The following is a 23761-nucleotide window of genomic DNA, read 5'->3' as shown; positions in this document are numbered from 1 at the left end:
AATATACAAAAAAAAAAAAAAGTCAAAAGGAAAGCGACCGTTGAAGGCGTTAAACATGGGTCAGCCGTTGCGTTTTCTGTTTGCCAGAACAGCCGCCAGATGAGAAAAATAAAATAAACCAAAAAGACTGTAACACTTGCATGAGCCTTGATTCATGCAAACAACCCTTTGTCTTTTCTCCCCCTTCATCATTCAGCTGTATCGTCACTCATCCTCCCCACTCCAGAATCAGCTCGCTTCTTGGGCAACGACTGATCAGACTTGTGTTCATCGATAATGTCCATTGCCACGCTCGTCGACTCTTGCGACTTGCTCGATCGAATAGGGGGGCCCATTGATCTCCTACGGTTCGTTTGGTCTTCCACAATCTTGGGCCTGTTGAGGTCTGTGACTCCAATGCTCCTCCGATTAGCTGCCCTGTTGGGTGGCTTTAAGTAATCTCCTGATTTTCGAGATTGACCATCGGCAGCGGCGGCAGCTGCATCATGAGTAGGTTCCGTGGGGGAGCTGGCGCTGACCGAATATCTGAGCCCCGAAAGGCTGCCTCTCCACCGGCTGAGGTTCCAAAAGCTACCATCCTTGTCGTTTTCGTCGCTCTCTGCCACACTGATAAAATTGAAACTCGGCGTTGGCGGTTGAGACCCTCCATCCAAGGTCGCTATTGATGCCCGCGTCCGTATGCTACCCGTGGGGCTCGCAAGACCATTCCTCTGCGCGCGTACTGGCGATCCGCCTGGGACAACGGGTTTCCGAGCTTGTGCTGCGGCATTGGTCGTTGGGAGATTGACTGGAGAGATGGGGGTTTTCCTCGGCGAAGCGGATCGTTCGGTCCTAATCGGCGCCACATTGAGGCTTGCTCGCCCTTCATCGTCAACATCTTGGCGCCAGCTCATGATTCGGTCGGACGGATGCTGGGCCTGGCCTGCGCTCAGATTGAGCGAGGTTCGCCTCGACAAACTTCCGCTGGTCCTGGTGATGATGCTTCCACTTCGTCCCAGCCCGCTCACCTTGCTGGAGAATTTGGAGCCCAACTCCCACATGTTTTGTTGGCGCTTGGCGTATGCGCAATCTTGTCGGAATACCTTGATAGTGCCGGTCCTGTCAGTTGTGACTATAATGTTGCCATCCAGATGCCTGCAGCGTTCCAGATAGGCCGGGCTCTCTTCTGGCTTCTTGATGCTCGGTGGCGGATGATGGATCTCAGTGCCCGTTTCAGATACCTCAGTTTGGCTTAGAGCGGCCTCGTCCAGGCTGCGAAGTAAGACTGGCGGCGGGTTGCACAGGTCAAAGATTGGGTCCCCCGAGGCGCTCAACAGCTGCCTGGTACGCGTTGGTGCCAAGAGCGCGGTGGTGACAACTTCGGGGTGAGCATCAAAGCTTTCATATGGCTGGCGATCCTTCATCTCGGCCTCTGTCGTATTCGTGTTCCAGATGTATGCCTTCCGGTCCTCACTGCCGCAGATGACATAGGTCCCATCATCGCTGAAACGAGCGTGAATCTGGCTAGACTGGTTCTCTAAGCCTTTAAACTTGACATCCAGCATCCGCGACTTCAAGCTGTAGATTCGAACGCGGGAATCGTTGGAGGTGATTAATACTTTTACTTCGCCAGTCCCGGCCACCGTAGCCGTCTTGATGCCTGTAATTTTGCTGCCCTTGGCGTTCTTGCCTCGGGACGAACGAACGTGGATCTGGAACTTTTGTTTGAGCCCCTCCGTCTCAAAGAACGAGCACATGCCGTTCAGTACCCCGCAAATGGCCATTTTGCCGTCGGGAGAAAACGCTACGGCCGTAATAAATTCGTTGGTCGAGGCCGAAAAGGCTACCGACTTATCTGGTATGTTCCAAAGCCGGAGCTGAGCATCCAGGGAGCCGGCAAGAAAGAATCGGTCGTCGGTAGGATGGAATGCGATGGATGTGACCAGATCGTGGTGCGTAAACGTGGCGAGGCATTCCTGTCTGCTGACGTGCCAGAGCCTCACCGTCTTGTCCATTGATGTCGACAAGAGGAAATTGTTCTTGCTCCAGCAGAGGGCCAGCACTTCTCCTGTGTGAGCCTCAAACTCGCGAACCGGCTTATTTCGAAACACGGGCGCACTCAGTCGCTCTCCTCTACTCTTTCCCTGAGCGTCTCTTTCAGCCTCCTCCTCTTCCTCGTGCGCCTTGCGCTCCTCTTCCGTTGACAGAACGGCAAAGACCCGAACTATCTGATCCTTGCCCGCCACAGCAAGATAGCGACCATCAATGCTGAATTCTGCGGCCCAAATTGCATCACCGGCTTTAAGAAGCCGTGTACCCACCGCAGTAGCAGGCACACGACCTTGCGACGGCTCGTCGTCTTTCTCCGGCTTGGGCCCCAGAAGCTCCTGGGCTAAAAAGAGGCGGTTAAAGTCTCGGCGTTTGCTGTTGTGCGATCTCACGCGGATATAGCGGGGGGGTTCTTTGTACAGAGGGATGTAACCGCCGCCATCGCTCATGACTGACATTGGGGCACGCGCGCTGCTCCCCTCGGTGCGCAGCTCGCCCAGCTCGGAGTCGGAATCGGGCGCATCGTCGTCGTTCTTCTTGAAGGCGCTCCGCATAGCAAGGCGGCTCAAGAAAGACGTTCCCTTCCTACAGCCAAAGTATTAGCATGCGAGCAAAGACATGGCGTTGCGCGCAACGTACTTTCGATCCTTGGGGAAATCAGCCAGGCCATTTGCCAGGCGGGCCGTATTCTCAAGACTAATGCTCTTCTTGGGGAAGTTTTCTGTCGTGGGGCTATCTGGTTTGGCAGAGCCGCGCAGGCGCTGAGCAAGGGACGTCTCGACGGTGTTGCTATTGGTCCTGAGGAAGATTTGCTTGAATCATGTCTCTGTTAGCATCTCACGTGGGCTTGATCCAACCACAGCAAGAGAGAGGCGAGGCTGAAATACATACCGTGCTCAACGGGTCTAGGGCCGTCGAGGCCGGCGGGGTTGAAGACATGGTTCTAACCGACGCACCCTTGGCTTCCCTTTCCTTTCCATTTTGTAGTTGCTGCGTCGGAGTGCGGGACAGCAGAGTTGTGGACCGCTTTGCGATGGGCAGAGGCTGGGATTCAGAGCTGCCGGATGTTCCGTTGGTGGGATTTTTGGTGCTACCGTCTCTTCTCGAGGCCAATTGGCTGTCGCCCACGTCTACCGGCGATGGTATTGGAGGAGGCATATTCCATGCTGTGAGTACAATACGACTATGCTATGGCAGGCGACAACCCGACGGAGAGTCGTAGCAGCCCGAGGCGACAGTCGCAGAGAGGGACGGATCCGAGCGGAAAGGGGTTAAACGAAGGCGCGATGCGAAGAGAAGAGAAGGGACAGGACAGGACAGGACAGGATGCGGAATGAGAGGCTGACACGATGTGACCAGAGCCTTGCGGGAAAATGGAAGCGAGTCACGAGCTGACCGGCCAGCGAGATGCAGAGCAGAGCAAAACTAGAGGAAAGCAGCTCAATGAGGGCAAACGGACTACGGACAACGTCAGGCCCCGAGTGGGCCGACTAAGCTTCTTTATAAGCGGAAGGCTTATTGCCCCTAGAAGTGCCAATCCGCAGGCTCCGGATACCTGGTCAGGGCCCAGAGACGATGCGAGAATTGCTGGAATAGGGCTTGTCTGGGTTTGCGCGCCTAATTTGCTGGATTAGTCGACGGCAGCGCGCGCATTCCGAAGATTCGAGATGAAGTAGCGGCGGTGGAGCAGGACAGGACGTGGATATGCGGCGCTGAGGAGGAGGACCAGCCAGGGGTGAGGATCCTAGCAGATTGGAGGATGGGAAGGATTGGCGATGGCTGGCAGCTGAGTGGTGTATAATAGTAGTAGCGAATATGATGTATGACCTGGAGCTGGCGATGTTGCAGATATTGATGTTTGTAACCAAGTGGTGAGAATAGAAGAGGAGGAGGAAGAAGAAGAGGAAGAGGCAGACGAGATTGAAGCTGTAGATAGAATATCTAATAGAACCTAGACCAGAGGCGGCAAAGAAAAAAAAAAAAAAAAAAAAGCCACCTGGAGACTTGACAGCTTTTCCCGCTGTAAAGCCCCCCCGATCCCGAGTACGAACAGCACGAGCAGCTTCTTCAGCGCCCCAAAATCTCGATTCATGGGCGCGTTAGTGGCAGCCCCCGCTGCCAAGAGGATCAAAGTACCCAGTACGAATTTCCCGTCGCATGATGACGCAGTGGCCGCGTTTGCGCCTCGTGGAGGATCCAAGGATGCCTTGGCTTATTGGTACCGGTACTTTGCCGCCATCCCCTGGACTGGAGCGTGCATTGTGCATTGTGAAAGGATTCTAGAACTGCCAAGGTTAGAGCCTCACTTTTTTGGTTGTTTGGTGTTGCACGGAGTATTACTCAAGGCTGTATGTCTCAACTTAACTCAACTCAACTCAACTACATACATCACAGCCAATGTCCCCGTATTAATTCTTTCTTCCCTCTCCTGCACGATCCCGCCGCATTCCTAATGCCTTGCATCGATTCGACCCCAGCAATACGCGTAAAGTCGGATTTCAGGTGGCCGCAACACGGCTTTGGCCCATCGTTGTACTATATGCGCGCACTGCCTCGGTCCGATCAATTTCCCCCCCGCCAACGACCCGCTGACCCTGAAAATGTGTCAAAATTGAACGAGAGCGAGCAGCTGTTTTCCATCGTAATTTCCTCTCCAAGAGGCCAATGGGTTACTATGAGGGATAATGTTGTGCGTTGACAGATGGGCTGACCTCGTAATGTATTGATACCTGCAAGGCACGGAGTAAATGCTGCGTATAAGAGGTCACTCGCCACTCTGCGTCTCTCTCTCATCATCATCCCAACGTCCCCCAATCCATGATGTCAATGACCTCATCCCCCTGCCCAGCCGCAAAAATAACTCTTCTCCCGTCTCAATCGAGCAATCGAGTTGTTTGCTTCGGCCGACTAGCCGCAAAGGGGGTGTCCACAGCTGCCCTATGGGGCGACGGCCAAAAAGACGCATGCCGGATGTGCATTGGCTTCTAACAGCCACTTGCAATGCAGTGCAACAGCAGCTCCGTATTCACCTCTCCGTATTCCGTATTCCGTATACATTCTGCCTATTGTGCCTAGAGCATCGGCCCTCGGTTTCTAATTTAGGGCCGCTTTAGCCTATAAACTGGGCTCGTCGCAGGCATTCCCCCATTCCCCCATTCTCCAAAGCCCAAAGCTGACGCCTGGTGATAAAATGACTAGGCTGTCGTGTTGCTTGCGCAAGCGCCAAGGCCTCGAATCGAATCGACAGCTTCTTCCAGCAGGCGGCGCTAGATGCAAATGTAGAAGCATTAGAACGCGCCTAAAATAGTGGATATAACACGGACGTTGTACGGAGCAAATGTCAAACAGTCATCAAACACTCGCACTTGAAACAACAACGCCTGTGTTCTGAGACTGGGGTATGCCAATGAACTAATACTGTAGTAGTACCAAGTAATCCCCATAAAGCCCTCCTACTATAAAGTGCTCAGAAATAGAGTGGACAATCAGTGATGGCAGCATCTCTGGGGGTGGAGGCGCTGGCTCAGAACCTCCATATTATAAGACTGTGGGGTCTTCACACATTGATTGATTGTGTCTTGTCAGACTGACACTACTAAACACCCATTGGTACATTTCGAAAAGTCGTAAATGAAATTATATGACCTATCAAGAACGAGAAAAAAAGAATATTAATCGCAAGCCCATGTGCGCATTGTTGTTCAATGCCTAGTATCAGCAACCTAATATGCGCTCCAATCTCCTGCATCACTGGCAACTAACTAATATTGAAACTAAGCCAATCCAAATGCTTCCCGCAAGGCTCGCTGCAAGGCACTTTTCCTCTCATGCACCCCTCACCCGTTGCAGATTTGACCAATTGGCGGCCAACCCACACGTAATAGGCGACGAATCTTTCACGGATGCATGTCTCTAGACTTTTCAACATGCCGGAGACTCGGAATGCCCGTTTAACGGATCATCATGGCTGGTCTTCCCTTCGGCGACTCCAACTGGGCCAACTTCAACCTACCTGTGGAAGAATTCGGCCTACCTGCTCAGGGCTTTGGACCGCCTACTGAAGACTTTGGACCATTTTCTGACGACACACAAATTGTTAAAGACTTCCTTGTGGAAGAGTTAGATGAACCCGTGCCCCCTCCTCCATCCAAGCACTTCACTAACCACGGCACCAGCAGCGCTTTTAGCAGCTCTGCCCACTCTGGCAAGGAGACCTGGGCCCCTGACGGGGGCTCGACCCAGAACTCGGACCTTGCCGAGCAGAGGAGGATACAGAACCGCATCGCTCAGCGCAACTACCGTATGTCCCTCTCTCTCACACACACATACACACACACATACACACACACTCTCTCTCTCTGACATTTATTTACAGGCAAGAGGCTTACGCGCCGTCTGGAGGATCTTGAGCGCCGCGCTGGACCCGAACAGAGTGATGGTGAGAAGCAGCCTTGGACTGGTATGGTGAACAACTAGCTATTACCCACAAGTGCTAATATGTCATTCTTTCTGATGGCGCAGATTATGGATTGGAGCCACATCTATTGCATCATGAGCTGGTCGCCTTCGAGGGTTGGAGCTGGAGCCCGGAGGATGACCAGCTATTGTTTATAGCTCACATGCTGGGCCTCACTTGGGCCGAAATCAGGGACCAGTACTTCCCATCCAAGACGGCTTCCGCCTGCAGCAATCGCCTTAAATGGCTGCAGGTAATGAAGCGAAAGGGCGCTGATGGTTGGAGCGCTCCTAAAATACACGCGCTTGCTAAGGAGTATATGAGCATGCGTGAGGAGATTTGGAGCGATCTGGCAGCTCGAATGGGAGAGGAATGGAATGTGGTTGAGGAAAAGGTATGCGCCTTCTATTTACTATTTCCACATCTTGGTTCATCTATCTACATACTAGATACTATTCTAATACCATATCTCACATTATCTAGTGCATACCTCAAACCTCTGACGGCTTCCAGAGTGCTACCCATGAAGCCGAGGGCCGTTTAGGCTGTATCAAAGAGTATATGAGTATGCGAAAGGAGATCTGGAGTGGTCTGGCAGCTCGAGTCGAAGAGAAATGGGACGTTGTAGAGGAAAAGGTGAGCCTCTTTTTGTTTATATTACCATACTATTCTAATACCATTGCCTCTCACACTGTCTAGTGTATCTCCAAGGGCCTCTACAGCCTGAAAAGGACCGCCGATATCCTTGAGAAACGCTCAAAGCTGGCATATTTAAAGGCTCAAAGGGAGCTACGTATGCGAACCACTACGAAGACTGATCAAGAAGTATCATCATTGTTACTTAAAGTAGCCGATGAGCCACCTTATCCAACTAATGAAGGAATGTGGGAAGGGGACCAATTCTCCATCATACAGCCACAAATTCGTCCAACTAATAAACTAATGCCTAGTCCAGCTGGATTATTGGACGAAGATATAACGTATACTGTGGTGTCTTCTGTACATGACAAACCACCATCAAAAGACTTGCGCGGGGACAAAATCTTGGCCTCAGGTACAAGCAATCAGCCACCAACTCGAAAAATACAAGAATTCCACTTACTTTCCTGGATGAGAAAGAGGATATTGAGGCCTCGGCTTAAGACGGGATATAGGAGAATTGAATGGACTTGCGTGAGTGTAATAAAGCAACAATACATGTAAATCTCCATTTTTAGACTAACAACTTCGGTTACTAGGATTGCGGCGTGGAACTGTATGGCGATTTCGTCGAAGACAAAACATCTGATTTGGACAACCTACAATCATCCTTGAACACTCCCGTTGAGGACGCATCTCCAAACAGCTCGAGTGATTCGGAGCAGTCGGTAGTAACGCAGACAAATCCGAGACGCCACCTGAGCTCAAGATCGTCAAGCTCTAGCAAGACAGCCGTGTCAACCGGCAGTACAGACGCATCCAGTATCGATATAATACAACCAAAGTTCCTCGCCCTATGTATCAATACTGGAGGAATGTATAAAACACTAGCCGAATTGGATACATCACGAATAAACTCGGACGGAGAGGCCTTTTCGCAGATGAAGAAGGCGTATCTCCAGTATCGGGGCATGCGTTCCCGCCTGCGTTTCTTGATCAAGCCAGTGACTGTTGAGTTTGTCCGAGTAAGTTTGAATTATTTCCCCAGAAACTTTAAGAGCGAAATGAAACCACATGTGAGGCTCGCTAGCTGACAGAGATCTACTAGTTCACCCTATGGAGTTTGCGCCACGGTTATGTGTCGGTATGTGACAGACCGAATTCGATGCCTCCCAACACCCGTATCGACTACGACTTTATACCTCCACCGATGCCGCCCGAGGTCTTCGTGCACTATCTCGAGCACGGCGATGGCGATCTTAGCCCGAATAGATACACATGGCTGCCGCGACTCCCCAAGAGACTTAACAACAAGGTTATGGACTGTGGAGAAGCGACCGAGGGCTGGGGCATTCACGTCATCGAAGGCCCGAACCGTGAGGCCGTGTTTTGGGTCCTTATGGCCACCATCTCGGCCAGCGTGGTGGCGAGTGTGCTGTGGGCCACCCTGGAAGGGGATATTCAGGGTGGCACGGGGCTCGGAGCCCTCATTGTGGCCTTGCCACCGGCGATAATGGCTGCTTTTCTCTTTCGGCTAGGAGCAGCGTGACGGTAGAGATACATAGCGGAAATGTATCCAGTATATCTATATACATCTATCATATGCTAGTAGATCTATAAATATTCATATCAACTACATCAACTATATCAACTGCATCTGTTACATCTGCCAGTTTCCGAAAGTTTGGATCTCTTCTATCCACGAATTACTCTTGCCGACACACCAGAGACTTATTGCGAAGTAGCAGCCTCGATCCTCCTTGAATTTAAAGATTACAAAATTTTAGAATTAATAGATGGTGCTCTGTGGACTCTACAGCAAGCTTATCCAATTTCACCCACTTGTTCGAATTTTACTGTGCATCATGCCGAAAGTTTCGAGATTTGTATAAGCCTATGCTAAGAAGTGGCAAGTTCCGTTTATTACAGCACTGTCAATATCAATTCACCCTAGAGAGGTGGCAATAGAAGAGAATATTACACTGCTAATTCTCTATTCAATATATTAATTGTAGATACCTAGGCAAAGGGCCAGATGAGGCTTGGTGGCGCGGGCACTATCGTTGGAGGGGCGCTGCTATCATCTTTGGCTACCAACCTAAGCATGCAAAAGCGGATTTTGTTATTAGCCCTCACTCCAAGATATTGTTTCATTGGCTCAAATTCAACTACTCTGATAGTTTGGGTCAAAGTTTCTGACCAGGACGTGCGTTCTATTTCGAATGTGTCGATGTCGGCGGAGAATAGGGTAGTAAGTGTGTATTACAGTATTCACACAGCACTGTCATCAACAATATAAATGTAAACGCATATATATTCCCTCTAAAATGGAGCTAAAAGCTAACTAAACCTGGCACCAATTTTGAGTACTGAAGTAGATTTTTTTTATCCTTAACCGCCCTGCAACCCTCTTATGATTCAACATATTCACTATGCTGGACAACCGTAGACCGCCCGCAGAGAGTTTGTTGTGAACATGTTCATAAGTAGGACACAAACCAGAAATGCACTTAGGCAGCGGTAGCAAAGCCGATGCGGCCGTTGGTGGTGTCAAAGACGGAGTAGTAGTTCTCCAAGAACTTCTGGCCAATAATGGTGTTGACACCAGAGCTGCCACCGTCGTTGATCCAAGCATAGTACTTGCCAGAGCTGAGTCCGTAGAAGCTGTACTGGGCGGTGGGGACCAAGTACTGGGCGGGAGTGAGGCTGTAGGTTGTTGAGCCAAACTTGATGTTGAAGTTGGATGTGGGCTGCTTAGTGAAGACAGCGAGGCCAGAAGAGCTGTCAGTCTTGCCACCGGCGGCAGACAGGAAGGCGTTGTAAGCCTTGGTGGGGATGTAGATGAGAGTGGTACCGGTATCGACAATACCAGTGGCAGACGATGCGAGGGTGGTCGAGCCGTAGGTGAAGCTAGCAATAGAGATGCCCCAGTAGGGAGCAGCAGAGCCACTGGTGAGGGTAGGGAAGTAGGTGAGGGAGCCCGTGTACTTGGAGCTATCAACACCACCGAGGGTCAGCTCGCCGTTGGTGTCATCGCTGTCGCTGCCAGACTCCGGCTTGAAGTAGACACCAAGCACCTCGCTGGAGATGGAACCTTGGCTGTAGAGGTTATCCAGGAAGGTAGGAACAGTGTTGGCATTGGAGACGGTGTCCTCAGTGAGATCAACCGGACCAAAGCCGATAATTCCATCGACACCATCAAAGCCAGTGGAAGAGCGGGCAGAGCCAATCGACTGAGATGAGACGGTCAAGCCACCGAAGCTAACAGTGTCCTTGTACTCGGTACCGGAGAAGGAACCAGAGCCATAGCTGACCGAGACAGAACCGCCGGTGGACTTGCCAGTGGAAGAGGGCTCACACTTGCTCTGAGCACCGCACCAGGTGTTGGAAGCTAGAGAAGTTATCAGGTTATCACGCTCTTTGCTCAGTGTTATGTAACAGCGACTTACATCCAGTGTCGACAATGAGGTCATAGGACGAGCCGCCAATGCTGACCGATGCAACATAGGTAACATCCTCGTTGGTGACAGGGCCGGAGCTAACATCAATGTTACCCACGGCGGCCTTGGCACCGTTGATCTTGTTGATGCGGGCCTGGCCCTTTTGGACAACATTCTTGAATGATTTGACGTTGGAGACGCGCTTCACAGACAGAGCACCAGTCTTGGCACTTGGCTTTACCGGCGATGCCAAGGCGGTAGTTGCAACCGCAACAACTGCAAGGGAGGAGAAGAGCATGGTGTCAGAAGACGGAGATTTTCAGCTGAGAACAGACCGGTTTGAAGAGTGAATGTTGTTGATTCAAACTGTTGAGAATTGGAGTAGGATACTAGGCTTTTATACACTAGATTCTTCTCCATTGCACGGCATACTTGGACTCTCTCCATCTCAATGAGGATTAGAGCAAGACGGATCACGTCAATTGAACTTTTGATTCTACCAGTTGATACACTTCCGTCTTAACCGAGCAATGCATATGAGAATTGTTTGTACGCGGGTAAAGCGGCGCACGGGTGGTTGCTGTAGGTGCCAAAAAATTCCTTAAACGGACTTGTGATCGAACATTCTGGTGGCTATTCTTGAGGCTCGAGAGGCTAGACTACACGCGTGGTGACGATACTCGCTTATTGGATACCGGCTCCGTCCTCAGCTATTACTAAGACCTGCTGTATAAGGCAAGTCTTATCCTGTGGTGCCTCTCGCGCAGCCGCCGCTAACAATGGCCCGCAAACATGGGCTAGTTGCGGAGGGGAGATAAGAGCTTCCATATATAGCAGGTGTATTAATTATTAAGAGCGGGAGCGCCATCCGCATGCACCATTAGACGTAGTGCAACGATGATCCCCTTAGAAGCTTGGCAGGCTACCTAATCGAGATTTTGCTCCGGAGTCAAGAGATTTATTTCCCTTAGGTGGTCGGAACGATAGTGCCGTTGGGCGAGGGGTGGCGCAACTTCGATATCTTCCGAAACAGCCCCCGCCATCATTAACCGCTTCAACACCACAGGTGATATCCAAAAGTGCCGGCCCTTAAGCCTAACTCGCAGAGGGACCTGGCGGGGCGACAACAAAAGGCCCATGCAATATGCGATTATTGCCGAGAGGGACGCTGTATTATTGGCTATCGTTGTCCCAACCGCTGTGTAACTCCCTGTCGAGGTATGGTCTGTAATGTTGTGATCTGGAGCCGGCACAACGTTATCGACAACGCAGTCAAGGCGTGAATCAGCACCCCTGTCTGAATCGCATCGAAACATGCGATTCGCCGCAAAAATAGAAACTAACTGAAGATGTCAGGTCCAGGTGTGAAGCTCAATGTGCCTAGACCTTTCTGAGAGAATGAAAGGACAGTGCTCTCCTTAGGGTATGTACGCCATCTTCTGTTCTCAACGCTCCGAATCCATCTCGCCATCCGCTTTCATGTCAGAGTACATGTTGGGAGACTTGGTAAAGGTTGAAACTTACCATACATTTCAATAAGGGAACTCAAATTACTTTCATAATTGATACCATGACCGCACCAGACTCAGACCAGACTCTCGAAAGAAGAGGACGGATGACCTGAGGAGGTACCGTCGAGGTAAAATGAGAAGAGTTTTGTGGTCTCGAGTGCACAGAGAGAGGCAAAACGTCAACAGGTCCCGACGGTGGCGGTTCAAGTAAGAGGGCAGCCGGTGGCTTCATTGGCTCCATTGCAACTATTGATAAGATTAAAGGAAAAGCATGCACGACCTGAAAGCTTGTGCTAATCCGCAGCAACAGCAAGGTCGAGATCAAGTCGCGACGTGTAGTCAGAGCTGAGGACTTAGACTTACGGAGCAACATACTTTTCCATACTCTGTTTGAACAGGGAGGAGATTCGGACCGAGTTGAAAGAATGGATGGGGCATGCAATAGACGAAACCCAACGTTATTGTTGGCAAAGCGCTGCGTCCCAACCATCATTCTGGGCAACGGAGTTGCCAAAGGAGGAAAGAAGAGGTCGCCGACATCGATCGCACATAAATTGCTGTTGTGATAGAGATGGTTCTTGAATGCAGGTGAAATCTTCCTCATTTGTATGATTAATGCCAGACAATTGATTTTTGATAGTGTTCACTTATACATCTACAGGAACGAGCGGGTATGCAACTTATCTTAAAACATAATGTTGTAACCATCCTAAATAGAGCTTTATAACGATCGAACTTGACAAGTATCCCGTCGCATAATGAGAAAGTGTGATCGAGTGAGCCATCGATCCATTACCGCTATCTATAATGTAGCACATTGGTGATCGTCTAAAAAGAACCATTGCGCGACGCGATATTTTGCTCAACTTGGGAGAATCTCGCTAATATATAGCAATCAACAATAATTGAGTAAATCCTTGACTTGAATTCTCCATCATTTCCTCCACATCCTTTCATTTAAATTGATATTGATCTCTGGGTACCTATTCAATTGAGAATCTCTCGAGCTGTTGAATGAGTGGATAGTGATGATGCGGGGAAACAATTCAACAACTCTAATTTGATATTTTACGTCTACTATCTCTTCTGCAATTTACCTATATAGAAATATATATTTGTCTACAAGGATAGTTTGCACAGCGATGTTGCCTACTTACAATAGTAGGTTTATAATAATATGTATCATTATAGTAACAAATTATTAGACTAACACAATTATCAACAGTATAACTGTATCAAGTTACGCTTCTGGCTTGGAAAAAAAAAATACCTAATGCGCAGTCCAATAGTTTTAACACTTGCTCTGAGATCTCTGTTATCCAAGTAGCTTGCTACTGTGGCATAGTATTCCGGATCTTCCAGAGACACTTTCTGTATCTCCTCCTTCAGATCGTGTCTTCCATCTCTTGTGTGCACTTTCGATTGATAAACCCCTTGCCCTAATAGATATCTCACAGTAGCCAACCTCCGGGCGCAAGGGATTCGAGGGCGAAAACCGTTCTGGAAAAGAGCTGACGACATATAGAAAGAGTAACCAAAAATTGCGTTTTCGAGAAGCCCTAGGGAATCTCGGGAAAACCGCTGAGCTAAATGAGGTCGGTCTGAGAGCGCCATAGCCTTAATATAGGGTAGAATAGAGAATTGTGCAGCTAATCCAAGAAAAGTGTTTTGGATCCGCCATCGTCGCTTGGTGTCCTGTCCAGCTGACCAATGGTCAGCATATTTGCCGACCATTGCCCATCCAATTGAAGTTTCTTGAAATAATTTGCTGACCTGAGCATCAAATGAGTTCAGGGAATTGACGAACTCCAACGCATTCTCCGGATTGTCTTTGACCTCACTTGCATGCCAAAGGGCTCTCGCTACAGTATCCCAAAAGTCTCCCAGCTCGCTCAATCCCTGGTGAGATACAATGAGAGCCTCAACTTTTAGGATACATAAGTGAGGATCAAATTGTGTACTCGAGGAACAGATCAACTGCCAATTGTCAGGCTGCACAGCCCAATCCCGAGCAGTGCGGTGGATGAAGTCAACAAAACCACCGCTTGAACTTGCATTAACTTCCAAAATGCACTTGGTGCGAGCTGCAAGTTTCCTTTTCAATGACTTCATAGCGACATCTTTCCAATTTTCATCATCGGGGAGGTTGTTGATGTCTATTGAGGTAAACCTCGATTCTTCAATCAGCCACATTGTAAACCATGGCAATGGGCCGTCAGCAGCTCTCAGCACCTGCATCATATAGGAAGCATCAAGGAGATTTTCCGGACGGATACTGGCCCATATGGCATCGTACAGGGACGAGATGTCTGAAGGGAGGACTTCGAGGATTTCCCGAGCTTGAGCTATCGACTGCCCTTCGAGGAAGAGGGCCTGTAAATGTTGCACAACTATCGAGACCCAGATAAAAACCCCATTTGCCCTCTGCACTATATCAGTAAGAAGCTGAGTAGCGGCTGCAGAATTCAATTGCTTCTGCTCATCAAAGCCTTTGTTACCCTTGAAATTTTCTGTGACAAAGGTTCTCATGTCTTGCTTTGTTAGTAGATGCATTCGAAGCATTGGGCCTTCGTTAAATTCATCTTCAAATTCTGTCCATGGTCGGCTTGCAGCGCATACTTTAAGTCCACTTTGGCATCGTGCAGTTATATGTCGAATACATTTGATGACTTCAATAGGCGGCAAGTCGAACTCGTCAAGCCCGTCAATAAATAATGCGAGTTTGATATTCTTTCCACACGAGGGGAGCAATGTCTCGATGGACTCCTCTATGTCCTCCGTATTCCACATGGGGATGCCTGAGGTGCTTCTTAACACTTGGCAGAACGCCCAGCGTCTTGGTGTCAATATTGGGGCTAAATCAGGGCATTGGTCCAACACTTGTGATATAATGGTCCTTTTGAGGCCCTCGAGGGACTTCTGTAGCGTGTTACCCGGATTCCATGCGTAGTATTTGACAAGAAGAAGGCGGAGTGATCCAAGAGACTGGCATTGCGAATCCCAGAAAGACTTTTGTCGCAATATCAGTTTCATAATAGTTGATTTGCCAGAACCTGGCTTGCCTGTGATCCAGTAGACTTTGTTCGAGTCATCTTCAAGCCACTTAGGGAAGCTGTCCCACATGGGTATATCGTGTGTTTGTAGAGGTTCATTTTGGAAGATCCAAGAATATGTCGTATGAAAGTTGTCTGAAATCGCCTCCTCGCGTGATTGGATGGTATTAAACCGAATCCCTGCGGCTATAGCTTGTGCAACAATGGTAGGGTTAATCTTCACCGAGGAAGAGTCTGTCATGGAAATATCCAGCTTCCAATCATTCTTCCAAAGAAGCTTGACAAGCTCTCTGCGAACTGCGGCCGAAGCTCTGACCTCGATATCAAGAGATCTAATTATGCTCTCCGCTAACTGTTTCAGTGATAGCGACCCTTTTCCAGGCTGAACCAGTGGTTGTAGAGTTTCCCTCAGCCTGATCACATCCTCATCTGTGATGAGATGAATTTGATCTTGTACAGATGTCTTCTGGCTTGATAATGATAATTCCGGACAAGTATCCGCTTTCGTTTTCTCGGTTCTTTCAAATAAGTCAATGACTTTGTCTAGTTGGTTACTAAAGTGCAATTCCCATTGTTTCGTACGCTTTGAGTCATCCCTAAACCGCGCCCGCGAGTTAGTTCCTGCATTTAACTGGGTTTGTCTCATAAGATGATATTGCTTAGTTGACCACACAAGTGCAAGAACGTACCAAAGACTTAGAACCACAGCATCAATCACGTTGCGTTTGAGAGTCTCAAATCGCACCCTGATCCCTTCAAAGTCTTTTTCATTCCTTCTGAATTCCTTGATCTCTTCCTCGTTTCTCTTCTGGCAATCTTGACAACTTGGCCCATTTTCATTTGTTTTAGCCGAACGACGATATATATGTAAGTTGCAATTCATCTTCTCATTATTAGGTGGCTTAATCTGATTTCTGATATTCTCCAGATCTTTTGAAAGGCTGGTGCAGTTGGACAGTAACTGCAATGGTTGATCCTGGGCCGATGTTGTGGGTGCAGAGGCCATCATATCTTCGGAAGCATTTCGGATGCCGCGAATTTGGAAATCCAAGTCAGCAAAGGATTGCATTAAATTTCTCTCCTCTTCCCTAAGTTTCCTGTTATCAGGCTTTTCCTTTTTCAATTCGTGTCGCATCTGTTCGTAATATCTCCAGCCCTTGACAAGGAGTTTTCCACCCATGTCCAGAAACTGGAATACCGCCGCCGCTATCGCTAGGCCACTAAGAGGATCCATCTTAACGAAGACAGGTATTGAAGATTCGGCTTCTAAATACCAGTGGCTCTCTAAACTATGGCCTTCGAATATGACGTGATTGGCGGCTCATGCCGTTTCTATCCACAGGAGTGAATAAAAAAGATATCAGACCGCAAAGCGGATACAAAAACAACAAGAGCAATAAAAAAAGTGCAGGAAGCATGAAAGAAAGAAGGTGTGTGGCGCTGCATGAAGCAGCCTTATGTTCTAATAAAATATTAGGCAGCCTTGGGCATTCACGCACGATCGAACCAATAAAAACACCACCTTGCAATTCACTATAGGCGGATCCTTTTTCGCCCTACTTTATGTGATTTATTACCGCAGCCTCTTTTTGTAAAAGTATCTTTATAATAATCTGCCTTGTAAGAAGCCTTAAAATTAGGATAAGCTACGTATCTGGGGGACTACATATGATGTGAATCAAACTAGTAATTACACAGCGACTCACAATTTCCACGAAATATCGTAAGGGGAGAAACTTTTCTATTACTCAATCCATTGACGATTATTCGTGTCAAATGAGTTTTGTCGAACAAAACACCAACAAATACCTCTGACATGCATAAGCCTCATTAATACTGCCGGATACAGTCTGGAAAATGGGCAATGGACTGAGCAATGTGTTATCAGATTTCTAGAAGTAAATAGGGTCATATCGGGGTTATTTTCTTTTTTTAAATCATGAAAGTGCTGTAGCGGCTTTTATAGCAAAAGAACAATTTAGCACTCGACGGGATGTTTTGTCTCAAGATGCTGCAAGGGCCCAAGTGTAGGTGGAACCAACAAACTCGTATAACCCATCACTTCAATGGCCCACTCTCACTCTCAACTACTCCTTAGCTCCAAAAGCAACTACCTTGTGGAAACAAAATGGCACCGGAGGGCTAGTCCAGTGGAACTGGCTTGCCGGATCCTCGGGATACTTAACCACGGGCGCTAAGATGCGCAAGTCTTTCCCAAATACGCTGTCTTCAAAGTGGACATAAAAGTCCTCATCCCCTGTTAACGAGTGGAGATTCTTCTCGGCATGCCGGTCCCACGCCGCCAGGACCCGGTAGTACATCTCGACGACGAACAAGTCAGGGGTGATGCGTCCATATCCAAACCTCTTCTCGATGCTCTCTACCACGTCCCTCTGGTATAAGCCAACCCACGGCTCCAGCGTCGTGACTTGGTACGCGACAAGACTGGCGCATCCCGTCCAGGAGCCCCCTAGCCTGGCCCGGTCCCGAATCATCGAGAGGATGGCGAGAGCACCCACGACGCCTGTCGACATGTCCGCGATGGGCAATGATGGCAACACGCCGGCGCCCTCAGGAAAACCTCCGTAAGGGTCCGACGCTGCCATGACCCAACTACATCCGGACTCCGCGTCGGCCACCTGCTGAAACCCGGGTCGCTCGGCGTAACATCCGTCTGGCCCGAAGCAGTTCTCATCGAGAAAGACGACGCCACGCTTCCGCGCTGCCGCCAACTCGAGCGCAAGTGGCTGTCCAAACCCGCGCCGCTCTAGTGACCGCAGCCGGTATCCCTGGATGATGACATCGGCGTCGGCGATCAGCCCGCGCAGCTTCTCGCGATCCTCTTCCGCGTCGAGGTCGAGGTGCAGCGTGCGCTTGCCCGCCATCAACCCACACATCTGCGCCGGCGTGAAGTCAACCAGCTGACGCGGCTGCACACGAAGCACGTCGGCGCCCATAGAGGCCAGGATACCACCTGCTGCGGGCGCCGCGATGATGCGTGCCAGCTCGAGCACCTTGATCCCTGCCAGGGGCCTGGCATCGCCGCCCGTCTGCGAGAGGGTCGGCAATGGCACAGGCGGTTGTGCGTCTGCGCTGAACTGCACCTGCTGGTAGTTGATTAGCGGGTGGTTGGCGAGAACTTGGCCCATGGTGGTCTCCAGCCAGGATTGCGGCGAGCGCACGATGCCGCCGCACAAGCCGCGCTCGACCATAATCATCTCGAGCTCGCGCGACGTAAAATGGGGTTGGATCTTTTCCTTGATATGCTCATAGGCTGCGTCACCGTTGGGGAATACGGCATTGGGGTCAACCCCAATCACCTTGAGGACCGGGTCCGGGAACGTGCTCCCGTGCAGTTGGTACCAAGTTCCGTCCTTGCATGGATAAATAGCTTGACAGCGCATCTTGAGGGTGGCGCTGAACGCGCCATTGTCCGAGGACGGTAGCTTCGGGTGCTTGAGCAGGGACGGGCCCGACTCACCGTCGATATGCACCAGGGCAGGAGTGGCGAGATACATGCCGGCATGGTCGACATTGACGGTTGTCGAGCCCGAGGTTTGTATTCTACGGAGTTGCAGGATCTCATGCCCAATGACGCCGGCCATGGCATGCAAGGCCGCTGTGACGGCCTGCGACTTGATGGGTCCTGCTATGAGTGGCAAGCTATCACCAGAAAATTTGACGCCGCTTAGGAGCTTCTCATCTTTGGTGAAGCCGGGTGTTCTGGCTGCGAGTTCTCGAAAGATTCTCAAGCTCTCTTCGGGCACGGGGGTAAATTCTGTGTCTGTATATGTACCGGGGCCGTAAGCACCTTCAGTACGCTTGTAGGTAGTGGCGTTTTCCTTCTGCAAACGCTGCAGGATGGATTGCTTCATCTTGGATGATGGGAAAGGAGGGCCTTGAAGTGTTGACGAGGAATTCGATGGTAGGTATGGGGATGTTCATTGATTGATGTGAGAATGGGTAGCCACCGTCTCAATATTCTTGGATGTCGGTCAGGGCTTTATATAGGGACGGCCGAAAACCTCGAAGGAATACCTGCATGATTAGAGAGTATCATTCTTGCAGGGGACCTATGGCTACGTGGCCCACAACTTGAGGGGTATGACCGACGTCGTATTGTAAATCCCTCGTCAGTCTTTCAGCTGTCTCTCTTTATCAAAATTAATATTACTTTAAAGCCATTCGTAACCCAGGTTTAGACATGAACACTGCTGGCAATAGAGTCGTTATATAGTCTTAAATTTAAGCACGACTATACAAAAGCTAAGGCTGCACTAGATGCTATAGCCCTGCCCCTTAGCTATAAACTAGTCAAATAGTAAGTTATGGAAGGCTTATAGCACTTATGTGACTTCGCTATGCAGTGTAAGGACAATAGTCTGCGACAACCTTGAGACGGTTGCATCATCCCCACAATGCAACCCCCTACCACCCTCATTTTTAATAGTTATACCCATCAAGTTATAGACCCTGCATCGACAGGTCCCATAGAAAAGTAATACTTTCTAGGCTAGCAGGTATACTTTTTAAGCCGTCCCTTTATATACCGACGTCCTTACTCGACATCCTAATCACAGCAAAGTCATATTATAGACGTAGATTCGTAAATTAACGCATCGTTCTTACCTCGATCTTTGTAGAGAAAGAGGGCTCCGCTGCCGCAGTGGTAACATACCGCGGCAGCGAACGGGAACTCCGCTTCACTCCGCTTCTATCGCCATTCCGACTGGCTGAAGCAGCTAAACAGCAAATGGCATAAAAGTGAAGATGAACTCGGCATATAGGATCCTCGGCAGTTTCGTCATCGGACCCTACTTTTTATTATCGCTTTCACCGTAGAATGTAAAACTTGCTTGTTAGTTGTAGAACACTTGTCAGAGCCGGTCATTCCGAACATGACGCCTAGCGCCAACGTTGTAAATAAATATATAACCGACTCTCTGCAGAATAGATATATCCAGATCTTTATGAGAACCTTTAATTACACTTGCACAACATATTTCGCTAACCTTACAATATCTCCCCTAGTATATCATGGCCACATATCCCATAAGAACTGTCGCAGTCGTGGGCACTGGAGTGATCGGCTCCAGCTGGACGCTCCTCTTCTTGGCAAAGGGTCTCAATGTTATCGTCGCCGACCCAGCGCCTGGAGCTCACGAAAAGCTCGCGGCGTGGCTGAAACACGAGTGGGTGACAATGGAGAGAATTGGACTCGCCGAGAATGCCTCACTGGACAATTACAGATTCGTGGAGAATATCGATGATTTTGTTGGGCAGGTTGATTTAATTCAAGAGGTAAGGAATCGTCCATCATGGGTCGCAAAGTACCATACTGACCTGAATGCTGTTTCAAGAACGGACCAGAACGAGTGGATTTCAAGCGCAATCTCTTTGCTCATCTCGATGCGATATCCCCGAAGGATGTCCTGCTCATCTCCTCATCGTCCGGCATTCCCTCTTCGCAATTTACCATGGACTGCAAGGAAAACCCGGGTCGGGTTTTGATAGGGCATCCTTTTAATCCTCCTCACCTGTTACCTTTGGTCGAAGTGGTCCCGCACCCTGGTACGGAAGAGTCTTGTACGCTGAGGGCCATGCAATTTTACCGCTCGCTGGGCAAGAAGCCTGTTCATATAAAGCAGGAAACGCCTGGCTTCGTTGCCAACAGATTACAGATGGCCCTCTACTATGAAGCTTACAGTCTGGTCTCTCGAGGCGTCATTTCAGCCGAGGAGCTTGGTACGTCCGCAAGCAGTATGAATTTTATTGTTACCTTTAACGGCTAATCGATAGTTATCCAGATATCACTATTACTTCTGGCCCAGGTCTTCGATGGCCCTTGACGGGACCTTTCATGACCAATGCCCTTGGAGGAGGAGGAAGTTTCAGACATCTTCTCGAACATATTGGCATGTCAGCAAAACCTTGGGTAGAAGATATGCGAAAGCATGCGTTTGACCTTACACCAGAGAGTCTCAACACTCTAGATGAAAGCGTGCAGAGCTGGATTAATAATGTCGATATTGGCCAGGTGGAAAGAGAACGAGACCAGGTTCTCTTAGATTTGATGGAGAGCAAATCAAAGGCGTCTTCATTGAACTAGTTTATTAATATATTTTATCCAAGTTTAACCCTCAGGACTCAGGCCAGCCTTGGGGCAGCTTCTTGTCCATACTCACTGCTCCACCAGGATGGTCGCGCACGTGTTCCGTGATGTTGTAGACTGAATTTGACTTGTCACAAACGAGATGGATAAAGGCTTTCCAGGGGCAGCGTATTTTGTAAGATCTTACCTTTTCCGTAGATGCTGATCCATAAGTTATCCCTGGCCTTGTGGGCTACAACATCACCCGTTGCACTCCGTATACAGCGACACATTTGCCATTACTGTAAGATCTTAGCGCCAGAGGGATCGATTAAAAAAAGTAGAGTATGAAATGTTTCCTGGATACTCAACAGGGAAATTTGGTTGAGGCTGGTGGTGAGGTGGAACGATGAATTAGCGGAAGGTGGTTTCAATTGGAGAGGATCAATTAGGCCGCTTTTTAATGTTTTTTTCGGGCGTCCAGGGATTTTCAACGGCATATCCTCCTTTTGATACAGCTGCGAGATATTGAAGACGAGCGATTTGGATACATGGCCTTGTGCAGGAAGCACCTTCGGCAAATCTCTCCTTCGGGAGCTACTACTGATGTAGTCTAGACTCGGTTCCGAGGTTAAGATGCCAATCCCAGCCAAACAGGGGGACAGCCTCGGGTAGATAGCCGAGGTCGTCTCTTCCAGCAGTCCCGTGGCCATTATAATAGATGGGCACGAAGTGCGCGATATACTAGGACCTTAAGGTTTTAATAATATATGTTGGGAACTACTTAAAGGTCTATCTAGACCATTTTGGGAATTATTAGCGTCTCTTTGACTAATATAGGCACGTTTTTAAAATAACTGATATAGTCGTACAGTCTATTAAAATAATAACCTAATTATTTCAGCAATTACATTTACTAAGTTTAATTTCTTTTAAAAAAAAATTAATAAATTATATCCTTTTACTACCCTTAAACCTTTAGCGGCTAGTATTTTCTTAAGTAATATAAATACTCTTAAGTAGAGGGTAGTATATAAATTTCTGCCTTCTGCCTTTAGCCCTAAAGCAGTCCACTATTATACACTAACAGTGTAGAAAACAGTAAAGTAAGCCTTTAAAATTTTTAAAAAACTTAATTATAATAGTAAAATATAAAATATATATTAATATATACTAAGGCTTAGTTTATAAACAGCTGGTAAACTTACGTATAACGTCCTAATCCCTATTCCTAGTATAGGGTAAGGGTTCCTAAGGTAATAAACCTAAGTTATAGGTTTATATTAGTAAAGAGGATAAAGAGTAGCTTTTAAACAGTTATAATTATAAATACGTAAAAGTAAAATAAAAGGTATAATTTATATTTAGTTTTAATTTTTATTAATAACTAGCTATTTAAACTATTTAAATAATTATAATAAAGTAAACTTATATATTTAGTTATTTTTTTAGGCTTATATTATAATATCCCTTTATATTAGGTAAGCCTATAACTTTAATATTAAGGCTTACTTTTTAAATTATATATATTAAAGTAAGCATTAGAATCTTTAATCTTAATTAATTGTTTTTTTTATATTTTATTTAAAGGGGGTATATACTTCTGTTTAGGTTATAATATAATATCCTTTTTTTATTAATCTTACCTTTAAGGCTTATATATAATATATTAAGCCTTTATATTAATTCTTAGGTAAATCTTTTTTTTTATTTTTAATAATGCTTTATAATATTATTAAATAAAGTTAATAGTCTCTTATTATTAAAAAATCTTTAAAAAATTATAAAGTAATAGTATTTATAATTAAGATTATTAGATTTTTTATTATATTTTATTTATATTATAAAATTAATAAATTATTTTATAAAATAGTGCCTAGGTATAAAAGGTATAAAGAGTATATATATTATAGTTATATTTATAATAAAAATAGGATTTTATTAGTTAATAGTAAATAATCTTTTATTTTTATTAATGTTTTTTATATTAATTTTATAATATAATGTTTAATTACTGAAAAAGAGTATATAAATATTAAAAAGTATTAAATAAAATAAAAACTATTATAATAATAGTAGTAAGTAATATTATTAATTTAATAAATAAATAAAAAGTTTATATAGTTAATTAGGCTGTAAAAGTAGTATAAATAAATTAATATTTATAAAGAGTAGATACTTTATAAAGGTGTTTATTTTTTAAATAAGTTAAATAAGATAAAATAAGCTAAGTTAAAGGTAGTTATTAATATATAGTTTTTTAGCGGGGTTAATATAATTAATTAAAATATGGTTTTTAGTAATATAATCTAAGGTTTTAATAAAACTGTTTTATTAATTTCTAAAAGTTAAAGCTTTTAATAAGTTCTTAAGTGTTATAGGTAGGTTTATACTTTTTTTATTAAACTAAGTATTTAATTTTATTATTATATTTTAGGTTTTAGTATATAATAAATATTTTTTTTATATTTTAGTTTTCTTTTTTTTTTAATATTATAATTTTATTTAAAATTAGTTTTTTAGTTTTTTTATTAATTTATACT

General features: G+C 46.9%; 6 protein-coding genes across 6 annotated transcripts; 2 read left to right on the top strand and 4 right to left on the bottom strand.

The window, feature by feature from the left end:
* Nucleotides 1–188: 188 nt before the first annotated feature.
* Nucleotides 189–3186, bottom strand: TRIVIDRAFT_203300 (uncharacterized protein; the record flags this gene model as incomplete). The annotated part of the gene is made up of 3 exons (XM_014098433.1): nucleotides 189–2613; nucleotides 2668–2840; nucleotides 2920–3186. 3 exons carry the CDS (start codon nucleotides 3184–3186, stop codon nucleotides 189–191), a joined length of 2865 nt encoding a protein of 954 aa, XP_013953908.1.
* Nucleotides 3187–7582: 4396 nt separating this feature from the next.
* On the top strand, nucleotides 7583–8666 carry TRIVIDRAFT_14315 (uncharacterized protein; the record flags this gene model as incomplete). The annotated part of the gene is made up of 3 exons (XM_014098427.1): nucleotides 7583–7657; nucleotides 7723–8148; nucleotides 8232–8666. Coding segments are annotated over 3 exons (936 nt in total), but the record flags the coding sequence as incomplete, so codon positions are not given.
* Nucleotides 8667–9426: 760 nt separating this feature from the next.
* Nucleotides 9427–10910, bottom strand: TRIVIDRAFT_89752 (uncharacterized protein; the record flags this gene model as incomplete). The annotated part of the gene is made up of 2 exons (XM_014098432.1): nucleotides 9427–10514; nucleotides 10573–10910. The coding sequence occupies 2 exons, from the start codon at nucleotides 10859–10861 to the stop codon at nucleotides 9634–9636; spliced, it is 1170 nt and encodes a 389-aa protein (XP_013953907.1).
* Nucleotides 10911–13292: 2382 nt separating this feature from the next.
* TRIVIDRAFT_155869 (uncharacterized protein) lies at nucleotides 13293–15368 on the bottom strand (the record flags this gene model as incomplete). The annotated part of the gene is made up of 1 exon (XM_014098431.1): nucleotides 13293–15368. The coding sequence occupies one exon, from the start codon at nucleotides 15366–15368 to the stop codon at nucleotides 13293–13295; it is 2076 nt and encodes a 691-aa protein (XP_013953906.1).
* Nucleotides 15369–16996: 1628 nt separating this feature from the next.
* TRIVIDRAFT_89754 (uncharacterized protein) lies at nucleotides 16997–19081 on the bottom strand (the record flags this gene model as incomplete). Its single annotated transcript, XM_014098430.1, has 1 exon — nucleotides 16997–19081. The coding sequence occupies one exon, from the start codon at nucleotides 19000–19002 to the stop codon at nucleotides 17215–17217; it is 1788 nt and encodes a 595-aa protein (XP_013953905.1).
* A 1083-nt stretch (nucleotides 19082–20164) lies between these two features.
* Nucleotides 20165–21236, top strand: TRIVIDRAFT_46955 (uncharacterized protein; the record flags this gene model as incomplete). Its single annotated transcript, XM_014098429.1, has 3 exons — nucleotides 20165–20428; nucleotides 20488–20872; nucleotides 20935–21236. The coding sequence occupies 3 exons, from the start codon at nucleotides 20165–20167 to the stop codon at nucleotides 21234–21236; spliced, it is 951 nt and encodes a 316-aa protein (XP_013953904.1).
* Nucleotides 21237–23761: the final 2525 nt, after the last annotated feature.

Source organism: Trichoderma virens (assembly GCF_000170995.1).
Source record: "Trichoderma virens Gv29-8 chromosome Unknown TRIVIscaffold_82, whole genome shotgun sequence".
Taxonomy (NCBI): domain Eukaryota; kingdom Fungi; phylum Ascomycota; class Sordariomycetes; order Hypocreales; family Hypocreaceae; genus Trichoderma; species Trichoderma virens.
The sequence above is the reverse complement of the archived record's forward strand: the minus strand, read 5'-3'. Positions and strand labels throughout refer to the sequence as shown.